Genomic DNA, 17,859 nt, shown 5'->3' with positions numbered 1-17,859 from the left:
TAGAAAATCAAGCCAGTGGGGGTAGTTCTTACTAGTTTTCAACTCTCACTGACGGCTGACTTTGAAATTATGTTACATAAATTAGACTTACATGCAGTGAATCAATGGGCATACTGACCCTAAAACTGATTAAATTTTCTCCATGTTATAGACCTAATATTCCACATAAAATGTTTGACCTAACGTAAGATAGGAACCTTGATGCATTCATAAAGAACAAACAACTATCATTCAAATCTTGTCACTCTAAGAGGGGAGAGGAAGGCTAGAAGCAGACATCCTACCTCTTAAAGCAGATTGTTCATATGGTGCTAAAGAAACCACTCAGGCTAAGACCTTGATATTTAGACACAGGTTATCCACTGCCTTAAAGTAGGTAAGGAGGCAGCGTAGTGGGGCAGTAACACAGATGCAGGTGTTACTGGAGCAATCTGGATAAGAACACTGGTTCCATCTATTGGCTCTGTACTATTGTGTAAGTCACTAAAATTCTCTGAACCTCAAATGTCATTGTCTGCAAATCTGAATAATTACACATGTCACACAGAGCTATTACAAGGATTACATGACATATGGGTCCAGTGCAGGCATATATATCCTCCTTCTCCTCCTCGTAATAACAACAAATATATTTTATGAACACAAGGGAAGGGAAGGAAAAATAAAATAAAAACAGAGAAGGAGGCAAACCATAAGAGATTCTTAAATATAGAGAACTGAGGGTTGATGGAGGGGTATGCAGGGAGGGGTATGGAGGGAGGGATGAGCTAAATGGGTGAAGGGCATTAAGGAGGGCATGTGTTGGTTTGAGCACTGGGTGATATACGTAAGTGATGAATCACTAAATTCTACTCCTGAAACCAATATTACACTTTATGTTAACTAACTTGAAGTGAAAAAAAAGGAAAAAAACAATAAAGAATATTTTATTGCACATTTACTAGAAGAAACTGAAATACAGACAGGTCAGTATATTGCTCAAGGCCCCACAGCTATGAGATAATGAGATAAGATAGCTGTCCAATGCCTTACATGTGGCATGTGTCTCATAAATGGTAACTATTATTTATTTTAATTTTTAAAATTTTTATGTATTCTTGAGAGAGAGAGAGAGAGAGAGACAGAGTGTGAGCAGCGGAGGAACAGAGAGAGGAAGACAGAATCCAAAGCAGGCTCCAGGCTCCGGGGTGTCAGCACAGAGCCTGACACGGGGTCAAACCCATGAACCATGAGTTCATGACCTGAGCCAAAATCAGACGCCCAACTGACCAAGACACCCAGGTGCCCCATAAATGCTAACTATTATTTTCACTACCACTACCTCTGTTTCTTCTATGACAGCCATTGTTGTTCTTCTATTATTTAGGATGACAACACAGTAATTTGAAGGAGGGATCCCCATCCCTCATGTTCACTGTTGGATGGCTGCCCTAAGCTTAAGCTTTGCTCAATAAAGGATGACCTACATCATAACTGAGAAGCAGTGTTTCATTTGTCTAAACAAAGGAAAACATACAAATGTATTTGGCTCTACTCTGAATATGTTTAAAACACAAAATTAAAGGTGTCAATTTCTTTTCTGCAATAATTATTTTCACTAGAATAAACAAGCTCTAAGTAAATAAGACACTGACATGCATTCATAATGAATGCATAGCAACAAAAGAAACTTTAATTACTACATCCCGGCTTCCAAGGCAGATTAAAAAAATCTTTCTCCGGCCTTTTTGTCTCTAGCACTGGCCAAGAGCAATGTCTTGAGGAAGTCTTTCTTCATTTCCAAAATGACTCTGACAACATAAAACAAACCCAGATGGCTTGTGAAACTGAAGTCTTTGCAAAGAGCACCTGGTCTATCAATCCCTCAATAGTGGTACCATTTATTTTAAACAACCTTTTCAGCCATTTACCCAATGGTTTTATAATCGTTGCCATCTTCATATGTGTTTGGGCTATTCTGTTATTATAAAGGAGCACTGTATTATGCCTTCAAAAATCCAAGGCTTACCGATGCACCGAGAGCCATCTGTTGAGGTTACATATCCACGTGGACAAACGCAAAAATAGCTTCCCACGGTGTTGGAACATTCGCCAGTCACACATATCCCAGGAATGACGCTGCACTCATCGATGTCTAATCAAGGGAAGGAGGAGAAGATGATTGAGAAAGGCCTCCATTAAATAGCTTTTACAAGGGATTTTTTTTTTTTTAAAGAGTATCAGAGTACTCATGGTTGATTAGGTCAGATCATATAACCCTGAATATATTCTTGTTTCAGACCCTGAAGAATTTCTCACACACATCTATGGGAACTGAGATGAAAGCAAACTCCCATGGCAGTAAAACAACGCCAACTAAAGCAAAACTCCATATCCTTTTCTCCCCCCCAAATGCAACTTAAATTGAAAGTAAGTAAAAATGTCAATGTTTTATTTCCATTCTACATCAATTAGGAATTATCCTACTACGGTTTTTAAAAAACACATACGGGATTACATTTTAAAATGTGGAATAACTAAATACATTTAAAAATTTATAGCTAATTTTCACACTAATTATTTGAGCCAACAGGCAGCACAAATTTTTTTTTTCCTATTTGGCTTCAGGATATGTTTTCGTACTTCCATTTGAATATGGGTATATTTGACATTCTGGGAATTAACTTTAAATCTAAAATAATACAGAAACATGGCAGAGGGCAAACTTGGGAGGCTTTGGGAGGTGTCCAGTTTTCCTATTGTACCTCCCTGCACTTAACCGTTCAGCTTACTCAATGCTGGGACTAGTCTATCCCCTTACACGTTAATCAAAGGTCTGCTTTCTTTTAAGCTTTCACTAAAGCAGAAAACCTGGCCATTTACATAAGCCTTAATCTATTTTTCTTCTAGTTCAGTAAGCAGAGAAAGGTCGAAAGTCAAACAAAACTACAATTAGGTACACTGGGAGCTAATTGCTAATACATTTACAAGGAAATGAGCAATTGTAAGGGAAACCCAGTAGTTGGCCATCTTCTTTAAAGCACAAAGACATGAATACAGGGAAAAGTCATAAACGTGGATGATTACTGACCAGCAAACCTGAGCTTTTAGATTCTTTTGTTTTTTTTTAATTTGCATATATATTTTTTAATGTATCAAAACAGGAAAAAATTATATTCTTGTAAATACAAGGGAAGAAATTTTAAACCCCACAATTTTCAGAAATGGTTGGCAATCTCTTTTTTGAATTCCTCTATTAATCTAATCATTCTTTTTTTCCCCATTTAGTCTGACAAGTTACTCTTGCCTACAAGCTGCGTCATGAAATAACTATAAGCCTGTGTGTCTTCTTGGAATGTTCTCATAAAAAAATTTATCAGATTCAGACATTCCCTGAAATAATATCTTCATTTGAGGTTTAGCAGTTAGCCACTGAAGGCACAGTGGTACAAATCAAAATTGACCAATTCCCTAAGAGAGAGCAGAATTCTAACATGAATTGACTTCATGAGAAGCAAATACATAATGTGGTGCTGTTACCATCAGATTTAATCCAACAAAATGAAACCATGTGTGCAAAATTAGGACCTATTGCATCTTATACTGCTATCTAAGTGCAGTGCTTCTTAATAAAACTGAACGTGGATTCAGAACAGAAAGGAGGTTAGAAATTACACTTTAATCACCAAACACATTGATCAATCACTCCAGGATAAGGAAGACTATAAAAGAGAACAGAACACAGTAAAGTAGGAAGCAGCACAAAGGTGAAACACCACAAGTTGCCTTCTGATCCTTTAAAGTCATACCAACAGTCAAGGCACTTATGAAGACCAGGATTGATCTAAATTCTTAAAAATTAGAAACCTTAAGTCCTTCATTTAAGCATTAACTCTTATTTCTAGGCATTTCCTTTCATAATAAAGAGCTTCTTTGTGCTCTATTTCCAAATACCCTCCTTAACAACAAAGAGTAGAAAACTGAAAGATGTTTGACATTTTTCTTTTTCCTTAAAAAATCTGGAACAGAGAGGAACACATGGAGTGATATTAAATTTGTGGTTTTGTGTTAAATATTTATTGTACAAAAACTCCATGTTTCAAAATTCTTAAAATTAACTACAAACCTTAAAAAAGTTAGCTTCCAAGTAATTGTATGTAAAAGGCTCCCGCTCAAGTATTTAGGAATCCTATATGAAAAATAGTAATTTATTTCATTTTTGGGTAGACTCCCTACCCTAATTTTTAAAATTCAGTGCTTTATTTTTAACTGACCAAAACACTCTGCATTTCAATGCAGTCATGCCCAATATTTATTCATCAATTAATATTTAAATTTATCATTAATGTTTATGGTAAGAAGGATGTGTGCAAATATAAAGTATACACTGCATGGTGAGATATACATAAGTGTGTCTAAGGGTGAGGAGTGTATTCACAGGAAAAGGCAAAGTCTTAATAAAAGGAGTTGGTTTCATTCATCCTCTGCATATCTGATGTGCCTCCACCCACATTCCCTTGAAATATTTTTTAAAGTTTATTTATCAGTTTGGAGGCTTTTGTGGGCAGATATCAGAAAAACTGGTCTAAATGGACATAAAGGAAATATTTAACAGCTTACGCATTTGGATGTCTATAGGCATGGACTTCAGGATTGGTTTAAGCCAAGGTCTATTGCTCTGAGTTTCTCTGAGATGTGTTCAACTATGCACTCCTCTGTGCTTTGACTTGATTCTTAGACTGCATTCCTTGATGGGAGCAAAAAGGCTGTAGCAATTCTATGCTAGACCTTTGACTAGGACATCTAGTTAGAAGAGAGGGTGTCTCTTCCCAGGGCTTTCTCTTAGGAGAGAGAAAACGTTTTCCCAAGAGCACCCACAAATCTTCTCTTTTGTCCTAATGTTTTGATGTATATTCCTTTAGCCAGGAGAATATGCTGATTGGCAAACGGCTGGAGTCCTGAACCAATTACTGTGGCAAGTAGAATGCAGTCAGTTTTAGACTAATAAAGAACAACAAGAATAGAAACCAGCATGGGTGAGTATATCTGAAAATATAGCACAGTTGGAGCATGGAAAGTATACCAGAATGGGTAGGAAGTTGACAGAAGTGAAGTTTAGCTAGTTAGCCATACTATGAACCCTGGAGAGTCCTCCCAAGGACTTTGACTTTTATTCTGAGGTGATTTATGGTGTCTATGAAGGAGTTTAAATTAAGTAAAAACATTATGTAAGCAAATCAATATTTTAGAAAGGTAATTCTTGTGTTTAATGTAGACAATGAATAGTCCAGTGATCAGTGATGACAGCATGGAGGAGGCTTTATGATGAGGAAAAGAATACATATTCATGAGACACGAGGAAGGAGAAATCAACAGGACTTTTGCAACAGGATTGTAAACTTCTAGCTTGATTAGCGAGGGAGACAATGGTAGTGCTATTAACAGAGAATGGGACATGGAGGAACATTTTGAGGTTAAGCCAGGTTTTGGCTTTTTTGAACTTGAGATTTTTATGAGAAATGGGCAGCAATTCCAACTACATAGCTACAAAATTGAAACTTATATATAAGGAGTAAAGATGTACATTTGTTATTTATCACCAACTCAATGGACTATATTTGAAGGCGTAACCATAAATGAGATGTCCAAAGAAGATACATGAATGAAAAGAGTTGAATCTAAGGAGGGAACTTCTGAGAACCACCACCATATAAAAAAAGAAAGCCAAAGGACGCAAAGTCAGCATAGGAGACTGGGAAGTAAAAATGAAGGAGAGAAGAGGGAGAGTATGAGGAATGGAGGTGAGCAACAACACTGTCAAAAGGAGAGAGTTGTTGGGTGTGCCATGGAAGGACTGGAAAGAGCTTGGAAATTTGAAGAAGTTGAATACAGATTTTTTTTTTTTTAAGAGAATTAGATCTAAGCAAAACCATCTGATAGATTTGACTGCCAAACCACAGAACCTCATATTTGTCAACCAACATTTACAACATTTACTGTAAATCTTACTCTAAGCAGAATATAATGAATAATTTGATAAGCAGTGCTAAGTGTGATCTCAGATATCACTGAATTCTAAGAACATTGCCCTAGAGATTCTGTCAATCCCAATACGGACGTCATATGATAAAGCAGTCCCTGTAACAATTATGTTACAGAGAACTTAGAACAAACAAAACAAGACATTTTGTTTTAAACAAGTGTTTGTATTTTATTTCCATCAATGCCAAGGAACTACATGTATTTGGTCTAGTCTGCATACTTTTCTTTTTGGTATAGGAAAAAAGTGTATTTCCATTTTACATTGAACCATGAATATGCTATTTAAGTTTATGACTAAATTTTAAGTGCAACAAATGGCTACCTTCTTCAAGCCTTTATGAGGACAACAGTCATTATCAAAATGGCAAAATAAGCTATAATGGAAAATTAACGTTTGCTTTCCCCTTTTCAGATTTTGAAACTATGGTGTATATTACTTGTACTCAGAATTCCACTGATTATTCATAAACAGATTTACTGAAATATATTATATGGTAGTACAATTCACCCACTTACAGTGAAAAATTAAATGGTTTTTAGTTCATCTACAGGGTTGTACAACCACCACTACAACTTAATTTTAGAACATGTTCATTCCCCCAGAAGTACTTCCATCCCAGCACTCTCCTGACCTGCCTCTATGCTTCAGAGAGTAAGTAACCTAACTAAAAAATCCACAACTAATAACAACTCATCCGTCTCTATAGGGTTGCCTGTTCTAGACATTTCATATAAATGGAATCATAAAATATATGGTTTTTCGTGACTGGCATCTTTCACTTAGCATGTTTTCAATGTTTCTCAATGTTGCGGCATATATTAGTACCTTATTCCTTCTAATTGCTGAATAATATTCCATTCTATGGATATATCACATTTTATTCATTCATTCCTCAGTTGGTGGATATTCAAGCTGTTTCCATCTTTTTGGCTGTTGTGGATAAAGCTGCTATGAACACTTGGGTACTAGTTTTATGTGGACATATGCTCTAATTTCACTTGGGTATACATCTAGCCTGGGTATCACAGCCTGAGCTGAAATCAAGAGTCAGATGCCCAACTAATGGAGCTACCCAGGCGCCCCAGAATTTTACTTTTGATGGGGTTTAAAGAGTACACTTACCACGATGAGTACTGAACAATGTACAGAAGTGCTGAATCACTAAAGAGTACACCTGAAGCTAATATAAAACTGTATGTTAACTATACTGGAATTAAAATTAAAAACTTAATAAAAAGAGGGGGCGCCTGGGTGGCTCAGTCGGTTGGGCGGCCGACTTCGGCTCAGGTCACGATCTCACGGTCCGTGAGTTCGAGCCCCGCGTCAGGCTCTGGGCTGATGGCTCAGAGCCTGGAGCCTGCTTCCAATTCTGTGTCTCCCTCTCTCTCTGCCCCTCCCCCGTTCATGCTCTGTCTCTCTCTGTCTCAAAAATAGATAAAACGTTAAAAAAAAAAAAAAAAAAAAAAACTTAATAAAAAGAGAATTTTACTTTTGGTAAAAATATCTGCCAATGTTGATAAACACAGGGCTAAGGTAAGAACATGGCAGGGACAGTAGAGATAATAACATGGTCCAGGCTGCAGTTAATGAGGGGGGACTAGGAAAGGAAATAATAAATGAAAGAAACGTCCTGAAAGTTAAAGCAAGAATAAGAGAAAGGGATGGTAAGATTTCATTATTGAACTTATATTAACAAAATTAATAAAATCAAGGAAAAATATTTTGGGGGAAGTTGATGGTTTCATCACTAACATTTTGAGCTAATAATATCTAGAAAGTAGCTGAAAATCCAAGGTAGATCTTTATAAAGGCACCAGCAGCTATAGATAAACACAGATGAAACCATCAGTGTGAAGCGAGTGAAGAAAATAAAGAAATGAAAGATTACCAGGATTACTGAAAAGTGATTTAAATTTTATTTATTCATTTTTTTTAACATTTATATATTAAAGAGGTCAAATGTGACAGGCAGGACAGTGACTCTACCAATGAAGTCAGAGTCCTAATCCTGGGAACCTGTGAATATGTTAGTTCATATGACAAGGGAGAATCAAGATTGCTAATCAACTCATCTTGAGATGAGGAGATAGTCTTGGATTATCTGGTCCTGGGTCCAATATAACCAAGAGTTCTTATAAGTGAAAGATGAGGTAGAAATGTCAGATCTGGAGAGAGATTTGAAGATGCTGCACCATTAACTTTGAAGACGGAAGGGGGCCACAAGCGAGTAACGAAGGAAGTTTCTAGAAATCAGGTAAGTAAAGAAAATGAATTCTCCCCTAGACACTGCAGAAGGAATAGGCTGTCCTGCTGATACCTTGACTTCAGCCTGGTGAGACCCATTCTGGACATGTGATTTCCAAAACGGTAAAAAAATTACTCTGTGTTTTAAGTCACTAAGTTTTTGGTAATATGTTATAGCAATATTAGGAAACTAAGACATCAAGGAATAATATTTAAGAAGGAAAAGGGTAACCAAGAATGATAAATGCTACGAAGGATTCATGAGAACGAAGGCAATGTTACAAAGAGGTAAGAAATAATTGGTGGGGTGGTAGTGAGATTGCTGCTACAGACTATGCTTTTAGGAAACTTCACAGTGAACAAAGTCAGAAAGAATATAGTGACAGGAGACTAAAGAGAAAGTGGACAGAGGTTTGATGTAGATGGCCTTGATTGCAGATAAGACAAAGAGTCAGCAAAGAGAAGAGACACAAGTTAGAAACTGAGCCAATTAACAGCAAGAGTCAGGAGTCTTAGAAAGGTGATGGAGTAAAGTACAGAGCTGGAACATTCTGTTATGGAAAGATGGGAAGACACTTCATCAAAGGCAGGGAATATGGAAAATGGGGTTGTAGTAAGAGAATCTGAGTTTGAATGAGTTCATGTCAAATAGCTTCGGTCTTTTAGGTAAAATAAAGGACAGATGTTACAAAACTTTAACGTACACACACACACACACACACACACACACACACACACACACACAAAATGACCTGGAAGGCTTACTAAACATGCAGATTGTGACTTCCAGTCAAGATGCTCTGGTACTCCCCTCTGCTCCAATCACATAACAGTGACAGATGACATACAAAAATAAAAAATAAAAATAAAACAAGAGACCCAGCTGGTTGCAAAACACGAGATAAATGTTTCCTTGGACCACAAACAGAATTTCACAGCAGCGAGCAGAGCTGAAACCTGGGGTCTGCTGGACTCCTTCTCCAGAAGCTGGCGCTGGTGGCTGAGAGATCAGAGTTATACCTGGTGTCAATGTGGTGTGACCAATACTACGAGCAGTGCAACGAGCAGCGCAGGATGAAAGGGAAACACAGAAGAGAAATGGGTCAGGACAGACTTCCACAGGACATTCATAGTCACACCAAAACATGTCAGAAAACAGGCCCCCGCCAGGCTATGAAGATGAAGTGGAATACTGTCTTCCAGGCAGAGGGAAGAGCATACACAAAAGGTGAGGCAAGAAGGGCATGATTTACTTGAGGAAGTAAGTCAATGTTAATGGACTGAATCAAAGAGTGCATAGAAAGAAAGGAAGCTAGAGAGGAAAGCAGAGGATGGTCATGCAGGAATTTTACCAAGAAGGTGGGGGACTCAAACACAGGAGGGACATGGCCAACCATGGACTTTGGAAAGATCACTGTGCCTACAATGTGGACAAAGGACCACGGTGGGACAAGTAGGAGACAGGGAGATCCCAAAGAAAGGTGCCTCAGTAATCCAAGAGATAATGGGGAAGAAAGGACAGTCGTGTCAGGAAAGGGAGGAGTCAAGAGCGGCCCCAGCTTCAGGAGTGCAACGAGGTATATGGTAAGCACTGGTAAGGTACATACCCACAGGCTGGGTGCGGAGGTGCTACAGACAATATCTGTGCGTGCTTCGGCTGACATAACTGTGGGGTGGTGTACAGGCCTACTGGGAGGCTGTACACGAAGGAAGGAGATACAGGAGACAGATACAGGCACTCCAGTGATGGGGGCTGGGGGCAGGCAACCACATGTAGATAATTTTTTTCTGCAGGAATACCAGGCAAGCTACAGAGTAGGAAAAGCCTACCCGGTAATCTTGATGAAATGAGTTTCACGTGACTGCACAGACGGCAGAGGGTTCTAGAATAAGTCAGAATAGAGCCTAACTGTAGATAATTCCCAAGTCTGATGTGGAAAAGAAAGAAAAGAGAGGGCAGTAGCTCAAAATGAAGATAGAAAGGGAAAGATATCTTTTTAGGATGATGGAAAATACCCCAATCTACTGTATATCCACTGTACAGGGATGCTATCATTTACTATCAATATGCTTGTGGTACCTCAGCATTTCACTATAGTACTATTATATATTCCTTCTTGGTCCCTCTTTCCTCTTGTTATTAATCTTAAGGAAGTACATTTAAAATAGTCTCTGTGCATTAACCTTAATGAGCACTAAAGGGACTTTTTAATTAACTGCTTTGTTTTTGTTTGTTGGGTTTTTTTTTTTTTGATTTTTGTTTTTTTGTTTTTTGTTTTTGGTCTGGGGGCATCTGGATGGCTCAGATGGTTAAACGTATGATTCTTGATTTCAGCTCAGGTCATGATCTCACAGTTCATGAGATTGAGTCCCACATCAGGCTCTGTGCTAACAGCACACAGCCTGCTTGGGATTCCCTCTCTCCCTCTCTCTCTGACCCTCCTCCATGCACATCCTCTCTCTCTCTCTCTCTCTCTCTCTCTCTCTCTCTCCCGCTCAAAATAAATAAACTTTTTTTAAAAAGTTCTTTTGTCTCTTTAGGCAGAATAATGACATTATTTAAAAAGACCACTTCTATAGCCACGTAACAAATGGTTCTCTTTTGGCTTGAAATCAATACTGCATCTTTCTAAACACTCATTTGGAGTAATTGATGCATGAAGTAACAGCAGCAAGAGGCACTTGCATTACTGGGCTTTTTAAGATTAAAACAACAGTTGGAAAGCTACTTCTATTTCAAAAGACATAAAAGTCACTGAATACCCAGGCAAACAACAGGAGCTTACATTTTTGGTCTGCATCCCCCAATGGTATTTCTTGGGAAGCGGAGATATTTACCAGAAGGGGTTTTCCTTTCCTTTCCTTTCTCTGTCTCTTTTTCCAATTTACACAGGGTGGAAACATCATGTTACCCTTTTAAACAAGTAAGATGAAATCCTCTACAAGTTCTGAAACAATGAAAACTTAAATTGAGGATGCTGAGCTTCTGGAGGAGAATATTTTTAACAACTGAGTGGTGAGCTGTTAAAACTATGTCCTCCAGAAGGTTTCTTTCTTCCCATTCTTTCTGCCCTCCACAACTGCCTTAAACATTTAAATACAGGGAAATTAAATTGAAAGCCTCCTTTAATGTTGGGTAAAACCTACAATTTGAACAACAAAAAGTCAGGAAATTCCAAAGTTAAATTTGCTATAACCATTTGGACTTGGCCAAAATGCAAGAATTTAATATTTTCTGTTCCCTTTTTTTTCTTGTTAAGCATTAGGACATTGAGATGTAATTATAAAACCCTCAGGATCTCAAGATGTATTTTGGCTTAATACAGTAAAACCCTTGATTTAAGAAAACTTTATCAGGGGAGGAATTAAGATGGTGGGGCAGCAGGGAGACCCTTAGTTTATCTCCTCCCTGAAACACAGCTTGACCAGCACCAAACCATTTTTGCACACCTAGGAAATTAATCTGAGGATTAACACAACAATCTGCATAACTTGAGAGAAAAGCTGAAGAGGGTAAGAAGCTGTTTTTGTGGAGAGAGGACAGAGGAGAGGGGGAAAAAGAACAGCAGAGGGGAGACAGCAGTGCACTGCGAAAGTGCAGAAAATACACTCCCCCAAAAGGAGTTGGAGAGAAAAAGAGACAAAGAGTAAAAACACTCCCAAGTGATTGAACAAGAAATCTGTTCCCCAAAAGCACTGACAGGAAGAAAAGAGAGGGTTTCATTACCACCAGGATTGTACAAACAGTGGAGTGCAGAGTCTGAAGTTCTGGAAGCTCAGTGCCTGGAGGTGCTCTGGTGAGTAAGTAGGGTGGGGAGCAGGCAGTGGGGTCTGAGGGGTCCATGTGACACATGGGGAGAAGTGGTTCCCCTGCTTGAAATGCATTTGGTAGAGGCCATATGGCCTCCTCACAGGCAAAGGTACCAGCAGACCCCACAGAGCAGGCAAATTTGCTGCAATTGGGAAACGGCACCAGAGTGCGGTAAAACCTGGCGCCAGCTGTGTGTTGTCCTTTGCCCCAGTCTCTGAACCTCTACCACTGCAGGATCACACAAACATTTTCTGGGGCAAGGTGGTACCTGGCCATTGCTAAGTGAGATCCTCACCCCAAGAGTCGGTGTGAATCCAAGCTGCAGAATCTCTGAAGTGTGGGGTTTTAAAACACAACTCCATAGAGATAAAACTCATCTATATGCAGCTTACAAGAGACGCATTATAGACCTAAAGACACCTGCATATTGAAAGTAAGAGGATGGAGAATGATCTATTATGCTAATGGTTGTCAAAAGATAGCTGGAGTGGCTATATTTATATCAGACAAACTAGATTTTAAAATAAAGACTGTAACAAGAGATGAAGAAGGGTATTCTATCATAATTAAGGGGTCTACCCACCAGAAAGATCTAACAATTATAACTATTTATACTCTCAATATGGAAGCACCCAAATATATAAATCAATAAATCACCAACATAAAGAACTCATTGATAATAATACCATAATAGTAGGGGACTTCAACACCCCACTTTCAGCAATGGACAGACCATCTAAGCAGAAAATCACAAGGAAACAATGGCTTTGAATGACATAATGGACTGGATGGGCTTAACAGATATATGCAGAACATTACATCCTAAAGCAGCAGCACACACATTCTTCTCTAGTACACATGAAACATTCTCCAGAACAGATCACATACTGGAACACAAATCAGCCTTCAACAAGCACAAAAAGATTGATTATATCTTGCATATTTTCAGACCACAATGCTGTGAAACTTAAAATCAACCACAAGAAAAATTTTGGAAAGACCATGAATACATGGAGATTAAAGAACATCCTACTAAAGAATGAATGGGTTAACTGAGAAATTAAAGAGGAAAAGAAAAAGTACATGGAAGCCAATGAAAATGAGAACATGACAGCCCCTAACCTCTGGGATGCAGCACAGGCAGTCATAAGAGGGAAGTATATAGCAATCCAGCCCTTCCTAAAGAAGAAAGAAAGGTCTCAAATATACAACCTAACTTTATACCTAAAAGAGCTGGAAAAAGAACAGCAAACAAGGCCCAAAAAAGGCGGAATAAGGGAAATAATAAAGATTAGAGCAGAAATCATTGATATAAAATAAAAAATCAAAAACAAAAAACCAAGAAAAACACAGTAGAACTGATCAATGAAACCACGAGCTGATTCTTTGAAACAATTAACAAAATTGATAAATCCCTACCCAGTTTGATCAAAAAGAAAAAAGAAAGGACCCAAATAAATAAAATCACAAATGAAAGAGAAGAGATCACAACCAACAATGCAGAAATACAAACAACGATAAGAGAATATTAGGAGCAATTATGTGCCAATAAATTGGGCACTCTGGAAGAAATGGGTAAATTCCAAAAACATATAAACTACCAAAACTAAAACACAAAAAAATAGAAAAGTTGAAAAGACCCATAACCAGTAAAGCAACCCAATTGGTAATAAAAAATTTCCCAACAAAAAAGAGTCCAGGGCCATCTGTCTTTGCACGGGAATTCTATCAAACATTTAAAGAAGAGTGAGCACCAATTACGTTGAAGCTGTTGCAAAAAAATAGAAATGGAAGGAAAACTTCCAAACTCATTCTATGAAGCCAGCATTACCTTGATTCCAAAACCAGATGAAGACCCCCCTAAAAAGGAGAACTACAGCCCAATTCCCCTGATGAACATGGATACAAAAATTCTTGACAATGTATAAACAAACTGGATCCAACAATACATTCAAAGAATTATTCACCACAATCGAGTAGGATATATTCCTGGGATGCAAGGCTGGTTCATTATCTGCAAATCAATCAATGTGATATATCACATTAATAAAAGAAGGGCTAAGAACCACATGATTTTCTCAATAGATGCAGACAAAGCAGTTGACAAAATACAGCATCCTTTCTTGATAAAAACTCTCAAGAAAGTAGGGACAGAAGGATCATACCTCAAGATCATAAAAGCCATATATAAAAGACCCACTGCTAATATCATCCTCAATAGAGAAAAACTGAGAGCTTTCCCCGTAAGGTCAGGAACATGACAGGGACATCCACCCTCACCATTGTTATTCAAGAAAGTGGTGGAAATCCTAGCCTCAGCAATCAGACAACACAAAGAAATAAAAGGCATCCCAACTGGCAAGGAGGAAGTCAAACTTTCACTCTTCGCAGATGACATGATAATCTACATGGAAAACCCAAAAGATTACACTAAAAAAACTGCGAGAACTGATCCATGAATTCAGCCAAGTCATAGGATATAAAATCCATGCACAGAAATCGGTTGCATTTCTACACACCAAAGCAGCAGTGGGAGAAATCAAGGAATTGATCCCAATTGCACCAAAAACCATAAAATACCTAGGAATAAACCTAACCAAAGAGGTGAAAAATCTATACATTGAAAACTGTAGAAACCTTATGAAAGAAATTGAAAAAGACACAGAAAAATTGAAAAACATTCCATGCTCATGCATTGGAAGAACAAATATCGTTTAAATGTTGATACCACCCAAAGCAATCTAAATATTCAATGCAATCCATATCAAAATAACACCAGCATTCTTCACAGAGCTAGAACAAATAATCCTATAATTTGTATGGAACCAGAAAAGACCCTGAAGAGCCACAGCAATCCTGAAAAAGAAAACCAAAGATGGAGGCATCTCAATTCCCAACTTCAAGCTGCACTACAAAGCTACAATCATCAAGAAAGTATGGAAATGGCACAAAAACAGACACATAGATCATGGGAAGAAAAGAGAGAACCCAGAAATGGACCTAAAAATGTACAGCCAATTAATCTTTGTCAAAGCAGGAAAGAACATCTAACGGAAAAAAGACATCTTCCCCAAATGGTGGTGGGAAAACTGGACAGCGACATGCAGAAGAAGGAACCTGGACCACTTTCTTACACCAGACACAAGAATAAACTCAAAATGGATGAAAGACCTCAATGTAACAGGAAGCCATCAAAATCCTTGAGGAGGAAACAGGCAACAACCTTTTTGACCTCAGCCACAGCAACTTCTAACTTGACATGTCTCTGGAGGTAAGGGAAACAAAAGCAAAAATGAACTATTGGACCTCATCAAGATAAAAAGCTTGTGCACAGCAAAGGAAACAATCAGCACAACTAAAAGGCAACTGACAGAACGGGAGAAGATATTTGCAAATGACATATCAGATAAAGGGTAAGTATCCAAAATCTATAAAGAAGTTATCAAAATCAACACCCAAAACCAAATAATCCAGTGAAGAAATGGGCAAAAGACATGAATGGACACTTTTCCAGAGAAGACATCCAGATGGCCAACCGACACATGAAAATTGCTCAGTATCACTCAGCATCAGAGAAATACAAATCCAAACCACAATGAGATACCACCTCACAACTGTCAGAATGACTAACATTAACAACTCCGGCAACAACAGATGTTGGCGAGGATGCAGAGAAAGAGGAACAGTGAATGCCACTGGTGCAGCCACTCTGGAAAGTAGTGTGGAGGTTCCTCAAAAAATTAAAAATAGAACTATCCTAGACCCAGCAATTGCACTACTAAAATATTTATCCAAAGGATACAAAATTGCTGGTTCAAAGGGGCACAGGCACCCCAATGTTTTTAGCAGCACTATCAACAATAGCCAAGGTATGGAAAGAGCCCAAATGCCCACTGACCAATGAATGGATAAAGAAGATGTGGTATATATATATACATTGGAATACTACTCAGTGATCAGAAAGAATGAAATCTTGCCATTTGCAACAACGTGGATGGAACTAGTGTGTGTTCTGCTAAGCGAAATAAGTCAGAGAAACACAAATTTCATATGATTTCACTCATGTGGAATGTAAGATTCAAAATAGATACACATAAGGGAACGGAAGCAAAAATAATATAAAAACAGAGAGGGAGACAAACCATAAGAGACTCTTAAACACAGAGAACAAACTGAGGGTTACTAGCGGGGTGTTGGGTAGGGGGATACGCTAAATGGGCAAGGGGCCTGTCAAAACAATGGAATACTATGTGGCAATGAGAAAGAATGAAATATGGCCTTTTGTAGCAACGTGGATGGAACTGGAGACTGTTATGCTAAGTGAAATAAGTCATACAGAGAAAGACAAATACCATATGTTTTCACTCTTCTGTGGATCCTGAGAAATTTAACAGAAGACCATGGGGGAGGGGAAGAAAAAAAAAATAAACAGGTTAGAGAGGGAGAGAGCCAAAGCATAAGAGACTTAAAAACTGAGAACTGAGGGTTGATGGGGGGTGGGAGGGAGGGGAGGGTGGGTGATGGGTATTGAGGAGGGCACCTTTTGGGATGAGCACTGGGTGTTGTATGGAAACCAATTTGACTATAAATTTCATATTTAAAAAATGGGGAAGGGCATAAAGAAGACACTTGTTGGGATGAGCACTTATATGTAAGTGATGAATCACTAAGTTCTATTACTGAAATCATTACTACACTATATGTTAACTAACTTGGATTTAAATCAAAAACAAAAACATCTTGTGATGCCTGTGTGGCTCAGTGTGTTGAGTGATAGGCTTTGGCTCAGGTCATGATCTTGCAGTTTGGGAGTTTGACCCCCCCCCTCCCCCCCCCCCAGTTAAGCTCTGTGCTGACCACTCAGAGCCTGGAGCCTGCTTTGGATTCTGGGTCTCCCTCTCTCTCTGCCCCTCCCCCACTCATACTTGTCTCTCTCAAAAATAAATAAACAATAAAAAAAATTTTTAACATCTTGATTTTTTATCAATACTCTAATGATGCATCCAGTTATTTAGTCTGTATGTTCCGAATAAATGGCATGAACTGAAAAAAGAAATCTGTCCTACATTCCATGGCAGAATTATCATATAAATACTCGTTAAATCTCTTTTTTTTTATAGTCTGCATTTTATACTTTTCACTTCGGGGAGGAGAATTTTTCCCTTATTCCCTTCTACATTCGTTGGCTGGCCTAATAATTGACATAAGACAGATTTAGTAAGTGAAAAACTAATTTCTTACATAAGGGAATCCACAGAAATATGAGGCTCAAAGAACTGACCAAAGCAGGCAGATTTTTATACCTTTTAAACAAAGGAACATTATTTGTGAAGGTTTGACAAAGGAGTTTGGGCTTGGAGTAGCAAATTAATGAAGAAGTAACAAAGTTTCTTTATACAGCTTCCTCGCCCTGAAACCTCTATCTGGTGTTAATGATGACGTCCACCCTCCAGGTGGAAGGGGAATTTCCTGCTTTCAAAGGTATAAAGGGAAGGTCAAGTGTCCTTCTTGCACTGCTGTTTCTTAAGTAATTTCAATTCAAAAGAGCCAATCTGCCAAAATGGTATTTTGGGGAGGTGGTTTGCCCTGAATCCCATCAATATCATATAAAGAAAAAACTCAACCAAAGTGGTATGCCCAGTTACTAAGACACATACTATGTACAATTCTTACAAAGAAAAGCTAATCTTATCATTGGTACAGTTGTATTTTCTTGGGTTTGGTTGAATTCCTTATTCACCTGACAGGTTACGTTCATATACATTCAGTTTACTTTCAATAA

The 17,859-nt window shown here is 38.2% G+C and overlaps 1 protein-coding gene across 1 annotated transcript in view; it reads right to left on the bottom strand.

The window, feature by feature from the left end:
• Positions 1-17,859, bottom strand: part of FBN2 (fibrillin 2) — a 258,120-nt gene that overhangs the window by 130,551 nt on the left and 109,710 nt on the right. The window contains exon 8 of the mRNA XM_025924336.2: positions 2,009-2,134. Coding sequence (XP_025780121.1) covers positions 2,009-2,134 — 126 coding nt within the window. The remainder of the gene's footprint in view (positions 1-2,008; positions 2,135-17,859) is intronic.

The sequence above is a fragment of the Puma concolor genome, chromosome A1 (assembly GCF_028749965.1).
Source record: "Puma concolor isolate L17-30 chromosome A1, mPumCon1.1.hap2, whole genome shotgun sequence".
NCBI classification, from domain to species: Eukaryota; Metazoa; Chordata; class Mammalia; order Carnivora; family Felidae; genus Puma; species Puma concolor.
Note: the sequence above shows the minus strand (reverse complement) of the source record. Positions and strands in the feature narration are given on the sequence as shown.